Raw genomic sequence first — 9,083 nt, 5'->3', positions numbered from 1 at the left:
GGATGTATGTGTTGCATATAGTTTTAGAAATTAATTTTAAAATGAGTATAACATCATACTTACAAAAATAGACTAAAATAAACAATATTCCAACGAGCTAGCAGTCCTAAAGTCCAGAGCAGTGAGCAAAGGGTGGGCCACTTAATATATATTCAGATTCTTTGTCAAAAAAGTAAGTCAAATATATTAGGGATCAAAAATTGATTCTTTAAAAGGAAAAATAAACAAAACAAATAATGAATAAAGAATCAATATTTTAATTAATTCTTTTTTTTTTATTAACCATATACAAATAACAAGAAATCAATAATCGAACATTTTATTAGATCATTATAATTTAAAGAGTTTCGTCGTTTTCAATAATCATTATGTCTACAACGTAGGCAGAGATTTTTTAATAATTGATATTTCTGCTAAATCAAAATAATTTAGAAATTTTTCTTCCCATTTTAACCACTACATTCAATGCAATAAAATGAGTGAAACATATCTTTTTAGGACTTCAAAATGTTTTTAGATCCTAATAGTTAAAAGCATTAGTCGTTTTCAGCCGTTCATAATGTACGCCGAGCTCTTTTAAATAATTAGCACTTCCTTAGATTATAGTAATTTAGGTTCTTCCTTCGTGTTTAATAACCGTATTTACTATAGAGTCTATGATGTATATCAAGCTCTTTCTCTCCCATTAAGACATATGTAGTCAGAAGTCTTCGAGATACAATTACTCCATCTAATCCCAAAGCTGTAGCGAATGCTTCAACTGCATATTTGTAAATGACCGCACAGATTGGTAAATGATTGCAGAATCCGAGTGAGACATATTTGACGTAATTTCCAAGTTCTTTTAAAAGCCCATCTTTCATCTTTCTCACACTTAATCCGTGCCCGTAGACAAGTATTGCTGTTTGGCTATAATATTTTTCTGGATTGTTAGCGATGATGAAGCTTTCAATTTCAGCCATTTCGTACAGTTGATCTGACACCGATATTGCGATAAGACTAGGAAGATAACCAAAGAAAGAGTTGTTAAACACATTTTTATGGTTATAAAATCGTCTATAAGTCACAAGTGCCCCTTTCCAAAAATCTATCTGCTTCGAAGATCCTAGAAGAAAAAAGAAATACACTGTAAAAAATGGATATTCAAATTCCAACAGGAAGCTTTCTTCGTTATTGACAAAACTGTTTCCTGGTATATGCTTCAATGTGACGAAATAACTATTGTCACTTCTTCAAGGAAACGCATTTCGTCTATAGTAAAAAAAATATTTCGTCGTTCTACTTTTTCCAAAAAAAAAAAAAAAAANAAAAAAAAAAAAAAAAAAAAAAAAAAAAAAAAAAAACCTCCAAGTGCCTACTGTTTCTAACTTCTGATAATCATTTAATCGTTGGAATCCATATAGCTGGATCAATATTACCATAACAACACAAGAAAGACAGAACAGCCAAATAAATGTCACCCATGCCTGAAGCGGGATTCTAACTCGGGACCTTCCTGGCAACTCTTTGACCACCAAACGGGATAGTCGGTATATTTCGTCGGTGTCATTTCGATATTCTCTATTTTTTCGTCATTCCCTTGGAATCTCCCACAACGCAGTGCGATAAGGTTTTGAGTCGAGGAAGCATTTTCATCATATTTATTTGAGCCTTCTCGTTTCGTCACAAATCACATGATTTCGTGACGAAATGAAACTCAAAATAAACGAAATATAGCACAAGGATCACTGAATTGTCAAAAGTGGCAGATTAATTTCTGAAACTATGCAATGAGCTCTCTTTGATTTATTAAAGTATTTTTATCATATTCTGACAATCAAAAATCATAAGTTAATACAAAACATTTTAAATTAATGAAAAATATATGTTAGAATCAAGTAGAATTCTGAGTATTGAGAAAATATATATCTAAGGCCAGAGGTTAATACCTTAACAAGTATGAAAGTATCATAAACATCTTTTACAACGTATTATTTAGAAATATGAAAGGAATAAAAGGCCTGCTTTCGAAGTCTATGTTAACATTTTGAAAAACACATCTTAAATCGTGAAAAAATTGGAATTTATTATTTATGAATCATTTCATAACATTTTTAATTTTGGTACTATTTTTAGAAAACATGAAATTGGAAGAAATAAAAATTGAATAAAATTATTTTTGAAAACTTTAAAAAACTAGCATTGTGTGAAGTATATACTTTCTTGATAAACTTAATCTATTTACTGAGTTCTTTATAGAGCTGTAAAAAATATTAATCAGAAATTACATACATTTTTGAGAAATCGTTGCTTAAAAACTTCAAATATTAAAAACGCACTTTTTATAGTATTTATAAATATCAAGAATATATCTTAAATACGATATCTTTCAAGGTTTTGAGTTATATTTTTAAACTTAGACAACTTTTGTTTTGACAACTATTTAATGTGTTCTCGATCGTTGTTGTGTGATTCAGATCCTCATTAGATTCCTCATCAAGATGGTAATGTAAAGTTCGTTCTTAAAAAACTAAAAAAACAAGCAGAATTCAGAAGATTTGAGTAAGTTTCAGAGCAATGATTATTGTTAAAATTAATATATATATATATATANTATATATATATATATATATATATATATGTATATCATGGTACGAAAACATATTTTCCCGGCTACCTTTTTTATAACAATTTTGACTGAATCACCAAAATTTAGTTTTTTACATGGCATAAATTTTTTTTTATTTCACAGCTACAAAATCATGAGAATTTTATTTCTATCTTAGCTGGAGAAGTTATGGTAATTTAAAAAACACTTATCTATAGGTTATATGCTATAGCTTATCTGCCTATAGTCTTATATGTCAGAATTTTTTATTTTGTTATTTCTTTTACTTCTAAATTTAATATTTTAAAATTCGAGCGTCCCATTTACGCAAAAGTTTGTCTAAATATTTTTCACATGTATGTGCAAGGATTGACTCGTGCACTAATTAATCAAACTATTATTTTAAATGTAATACCCAAATTAAAAAACAATCAACTACTTGCATTTTTTAGTTTTCCTAGGAAATGCGATGCGATACTAATACGATGCGATATAAATTACTTAGAAATTCTTATTATGACTTATGCATAGTCTGTTCACTAATTTATTATTTACAAGCTCTAGAGAGATAACTATCTTAAGGTAATAGTTTGTATAGTTAAGTATTGTTTTTATGAAACAGGTAGTTTTTTCATCGATTGTTAACCACTTCTCATCCCTTATCCCTGATAGCAGGTGACTTTAAAGCAAACGTAGTGTTTTTATTTTCATTTATTGGGATAATAAAGGTTCACTAATAAAATTTTTTTTAAAAACTTAGTAGAAATTTTAGTAAGCCAAGTTTTTTCTTCTTAAAGACTGAATAAAGTCATATAACAACAACTTTACAAACAAATCTAATTTTTTAGCTTTTACTGTAAACCCTGTATTTGCCCTTATTTTTTCATTCTAGCTTTGTTCCGGCTCTGAAATGCAACATTTCGTTTGTGAAGAGAACTTCATGATCAGGTCAACCTTCACCTTTAAAGTGTAAAAGAAAGTATATAAAAATCTGCGCAAATAAATCTTGTTTCAGTGTTGGTCATAAAAACTGAAATAAACCTCGGGAAGGCTAATTTATTCTCGGTTTGAGTACTCGGCTTTCTACTCTTAATTTGAGAATGATGATTCATCCTCGATTTTAGAAGGTTTTTCTAAACTTGTTTTGTGAAGGTGGATTCAATATCGATATAAAAGAGTTGTTTATGCAAGCTTAATGTGAACTTCATAGAGCGTGAACCAACATAGTTAAAACATTGTTTCAAGCTTGCCTGGTTTATTTGCTAAACATTTATAATTCCTGCTGGGATTGTGATAAAGGTTGTAGCTGACATTAAAATCAATCTTACATTACTATCTGGGAATAATTTTTTTTTCTTTAAATTTTGAATGCAATAATGCCATGTCATAGAGCATAATACTTACATAAACCAAAATTGAAAAATTCTGAGCTAAAATTTTAAAATTTGGTTGTCTAACTCAGTTACTCTAACTTATTACCCTTTTTCTTTTTTTCTTTAGTAAGCAATAAAATCTAAACTAAACTAAACTCAGTGGCGCGACAGCTGATAGAGGGCCAAAGCCTACTGTGCCCATCTCAGTTTTCTTGACCTTGGGTTCTGGGGTGCAGGAGCAGGTGCTTCGGTCATGTGGTCAGCCGAACGCGGAACCCCCAGTGTTTAGTTCCCAAGCATACTTGGTACTCATTTATCGACCCACTGAAGGGATGAAAGGCTGAGTCAACCTTGCCCGGCCCGAGGATCGAACCAGGGACCTGTGGCACGACAGCGCGAAGCGCTACCGCTCAGCCACCGGGCATAAGCAATGAAATCTAATTTAATAATTTTACCTGAATAAATCCAATGGTCTTGTTTTCGTTTTATATTGCCAAATTTTGACATTGTTCGAACAGCCAAGTCTATATCTTTGATTGGTGAGACATGTGAAGGATTGATGAAATTGATGGTATGCTGAAATAAAAAGCACAGATTTTGAACAGATTTCATGGGGGTTCTAAATGTTTTTGCTGTCCTTAAAAATGTTTGGTTTAGTTTCAACTGATCTTTTCCAATTTTAAAAGACAACAATTTCATAACGATATTTGGCGAGATTTTACTGGATTTTAGTATAAGGAAACTGCTGTTGAAACTAAACTGAATGGCCTGGTCCTGTTCACTTTCTTTAGTTTTCCAGCAACATTGTTGAAGTTTTCGCTTCTTTCTAGACTGCTGCAAGTGAATAACAACATTTAGTTTTTGAACTTCATTCGTTTAAAGCAAGAGTCACTCTCACGTCTTTAATGTAATTATCATTTCAAATTTTATTTACTATTTTAGGGAAAAACTAAACTGATTTTCTAAAGATTGTGATTCTTCTATGAAACTTTATAAGTTTCACACAGGGTCAAAAATTCGGTTAAAATTACCGTCTGCATAGTAATGACATTTCTGGTAAAAAAAAAAAAATTCTTGTTAATAAAACAAAAATAAACGATATTTAGACCTTTCATTTGTTAATTTTTCCAGTCATATGGTAATGGTTTACCGGAAATTATGGTTTTTAAAATTATAGTTCATATTATCATACACGTAGTAAAAAATATAAAACTGAAAATCAAAATTAACCGAATAAATTGTTTTTTTGCCATGCTCTAAGATGTCATGATAAAATTACCTAATGTTACCCTATTTACCAAATTATATCATTTATTAGAAACATATTAATTTTTACAAAATCATCACCAAAGTGCTTCGGTAGAAATTACCGAACTTTTTGGTGTTCCCATAGAGCTGTAACCACATTAAATTTCACCCTATTCTGGTTGTTCATTTGACACATAAGAGTCTTAATATATAAGTGTTCAGTGCAGTCTTTTAACATGTAAACTCCTAAAATTTCAAGTGTTTAGTGTAGTCTCTTAATATATAAACGGTATAACATGCAAGTGTTTAGAGTAATCTTTTTATTTTTAAGCTTTTGGCTCAATATTTTTTATTTTCAAACTTTTAGTACAGTATTTTATAATAAAAGAGTCTTAACATACGACTGTTAAGCGTAATCGCAATGATCACCATGCGTAGTCTTACTCAGTGTTCACTAAATTATTTTGTAACAAGCTAATATTTCAGTAATTAAATTATAGGAATAATTTATTTCTTACGGTTTCATACGGAGATTAGATTTTGGAAAATTTCTTCTGAATTTTGCGTAGTTTAACCACCACGTATTACTAACATAATAAAAAATTGCATCATTTAGTTTTTAACTGTTTAATCCCGCATACAAAAGAATTAATGAATTTTATTATTTTTGTAAAAAAATCTGAACCCATTTTTATATGAGATTTTTAACGTGAAAAATAAAATTAAAAATACACGTTTCTAAACATATGAATTTTAATGAAATATATCAACAGTTTTCAGTACGTATTATGTAGTGTGGAAAATGTATTAAATGCAAAAATGCTTAAAATGAGTAAGGTGAAAATGTGTAAAATGAGAAAAATACGTAAAATGTGCAAAATTTTTTTAAAATTTTAATTTCCAATACTTTTTGGTTTACTGGGTGCATGCGAAAAATCGCCAAAAAATATAGACTGTAGCGAACTTTTTTTCATTTATTTATTTATTTTTCAAACAAATAAAAGATAAATGAAATGAAAAATAAATGAAATAAAAAAATAAATAAAATGAATAAAAACAGTTGAATTTTTTGCCTCGGTTAATTGAAAAAGACCTAATTTTCTATAGATTTCGTTTGGGATCAATTTTTCAACGTTCTTATAGATACAGCAAGGTTTATATAGATAGAGAGAACTGTAGAGACACATATATTTTTCTTGCGTAAACCAAAATCGAGTTGTATTTCAAAATTTCTTTAGAAAATAATATCGGTATTGTCTTTAATTCTTTAATTTGAACACAACTACTTCTTTTCTCCATAAATAATTACAAACAAATTCCTCCTAAATTAACTTCTGGTTTTTAACTAATTTATAAATTACCCATATGAATTCAGAATATTCTACTCCAAAAAATGCGAAGATAATTGCAAATAAGTGCGATATTCGTGTTCTAATCGCCATTAAAAATAACAACAATTCTTTCATATAAATCGCGGAATTTTAAGTAGTTTACAATAATAAGTTTTACGTTTCAATTTTCAGTAATTTTTCTTTCTACATTACTTATGCTGACCTACAGTATTTTATATAATGTCGGTAAAAAATTAAAATACTACTCCGCATTAATATATCTATATTTTACTGTTAGCAAACAGCAACATCTAAAAGGCGTCTATAATACAGGAGATCCAAATGAAATTAAAACCACGTTAAGATGATTTTTTACAAGATTTTATTTCGATGAAAATAGTTGCAATAGCGTCAACGAATGCTTATGGAGTATTGAATGAACTAAATAGCTTATAACAATGCACTCGTAAAGAAATGGAGAATTCAAAAGAATAAAACTTTTTCAATAAAATATACATAAATGAACAAATAAATGTTTCAGATTTACTCGCATGTTTGGCTATAAACGAATATTGATAAAGTACTAGAAATGATAAATTAGTTTTCAGTTTTACTAAGAGTTGAAATGATATTAAGATACAGAATAATACTCAATAAAATTGCCTTATGAGATAATTTTTAAAATTGAAAAACGAAGAGAATAGATGTTTCTTGTCCCCATAAGCAAAAATTTAATATTTAAATTTATTGAATAATTAACAAAATATAATGCATAATGTTGATATGTACAGTGCAGAAAATAAAAAGAAAGAACACTTTAATAACTTTTGATCTTATGATCCGATTTTCCCATTTTTATTGTCCATCCCATTTTTATGTTCAAAAGTACCTTAAATTTGCAAAGTAAACCTTAAATTTTTAATCAGATCTGACAATGTTTTAAGGTACAAAATCAGAAAACACAACTCCTCTGAGTGAACATGACTTTTTTTCTCTCACTGACTTTTAATTCGTGACCGCTGCAGTTGCAATGTGAAAAAGATAATTATAATACCCTGGTGTAAGATATTAAGAGAATTTGCAAACCTGGTCGATTATCTCTAGAACAACTGGACCAATTTTAACGAAATTTGATATGTACATACATTGAAACAATACAACAAGAGAAAGTCAGACGCAAGAGCTGACTTTCTCTGAAATAGCATACCTTTACTTCAACTGATTCGAATTCCTGATCCCCAAAATATAGGGAGTATCCGTGATCTGGGAAATATGCTCCCCATAGTTTGGTCAGGAGAATGATTCGAAGTTTGAACCCCAAAACCATTCAACAATTGTAATACGCTCATGATCGTGTGTGACACTCATTGGAGTCGGAAGGTATGAAACAGAGATTGCAGAATAAGCAAGAACAAATGGGTTAATAGGGGGTATGGTCCCCTCTTACAGGTCTTGCAGCGTAACTTCATACTTGAAATAAGGCAATTTATCATTTTCAGTAGCAATTGGCTTGAATTGTCCTATAGAAATTTCATACCTTCCGACGCCAACGAGTGCTACGCGCGATCATGGGTATATTACAATGGTTGAATGGTTTTGTGGTTCAAAATTCAAATCATTCTCCTGACCAAACTATGGGGAGCATATTTCCCTGATCACGGCTACTCCCTATATTTTGGGGATCAGAAATTCGAATGAGTTAAAATAATGGTATGCTATTTCAGAGAAGGTCAGTTCTTGCGTCTGATTTCATAACTTAAAATATAGTTTGCACTAATTGATTAGAATATTTAAGGTCTCCCCCTCGAACTATGAAAATTGTGCTAGAGTGTGAAGATCAGATAATTAGATCAAAAGTTATTCAGGGTGGTACGTTTTTTTGCCGCACTGTATATGTAATATGCAGGTATGATAAATTTTTGGTTCACAATTTAAAAGATCATAAACTTATTAAATTAAATACTTTTAATTAACAACCATTAAGTACACAACAGAGCATAAGCAAACGATTTGAAATTATTCAGATATAATTAATTAACACATACTGTAAAATTATAGTATAAAGTACCGTTGGGTGCAACATCCATAAATTCCATTTTCCCGTAAAATCCAAGCAAGCAGCGAAATATTACTTCGTAATTCTTAAAATAATATTTATTTAATTAGGGTGATTCAGTGATTTTATGGTAATAATAATTGTAAAAATTACAGTATATCAGATTTTTTGATTCTCTAACATTTTTCGGTAAAATGAATCTTACAGTAAAATGTCCCGGCACCCTGAGTGTCTGCACATTTTACCTAAATTTGATCCAGAATTTTTTTAATTATGTAGGCGCTAAACTTAAGCGCTGAAAAACTTAAAACTTTTTATTATCTTCTAAAATACGAGAAGAACATCCTGGAATAAAATATTAAGGTGTATTTAATAACTCACAGGATAGAATTTGAATACAGATGGTTCGTGTGAGTTATATAATTAAGAATTTAAAATGTTATAAGTGGTAACAAAAAGCAACTATTTTATTTTGGAAAAAAGATATG

At 29.6% G+C, this 9,083-nt stretch overlaps 1 protein-coding gene across 1 annotated transcript; it reads right to left on the bottom strand.

Annotated features, from left to right (window-relative positions):
• Positions 1 to 326: 326 nt before the first annotated feature.
• On the bottom strand, positions 327 to 6,678 carry LOC139426960 (uncharacterized). The gene is made up of 3 exons (XM_071187198.1): positions 6,570 to 6,678; positions 4,416 to 4,794; positions 327 to 1,105 (listed from the first exon to the last, which is right to left on the bottom strand). The coding sequence occupies exons 1-3, from the start codon at positions 6,672 to 6,674 to the stop codon at positions 630 to 632; spliced, it is 960 nt and encodes a 319-aa protein (XP_071043299.1). The 5' UTR covers positions 6,675 to 6,678; the 3' UTR covers positions 327 to 629.
• Positions 6,679 to 9,083: the final 2,405 nt, after the last annotated feature.

The sequence above is a fragment of the Parasteatoda tepidariorum genome, chromosome 1 (genome assembly GCF_043381705.1).
Source record: "Parasteatoda tepidariorum isolate YZ-2023 chromosome 1, CAS_Ptep_4.0, whole genome shotgun sequence".
Lineage (NCBI taxonomy): Eukaryota > Metazoa > Arthropoda > Arachnida > Araneae > Theridiidae > Parasteatoda > Parasteatoda tepidariorum.
The sequence above is the reverse complement of the archived record's forward strand: the minus strand, read 5'-3'. Positions and strand labels throughout refer to the sequence as shown.

Excerpts from the sequence above, each read along its gene's own strand:
- LOC139426960 (XM_071187198.1), bottom strand. The coding sequence starts at position 6,674 with ATGAAAGAATTGTTGTTATTTTTAATGGCGATTAGAACACGAATATCG. Across the intron at positions 4,795-6,569 it reads AATATTCTGAATTCATATGG|CAGTCTAGAAAGAAGCGAAA; the intron begins GTAATTTATAAA and ends ATTCACTTGCAG. Across the intron at positions 1,106-4,415 it reads AGACCATTGGATTTATTCAG|GATCTTCGAAGCAGATAGAT; the intron begins GTAAAATTATTA and ends TTTTTCTTCTAG.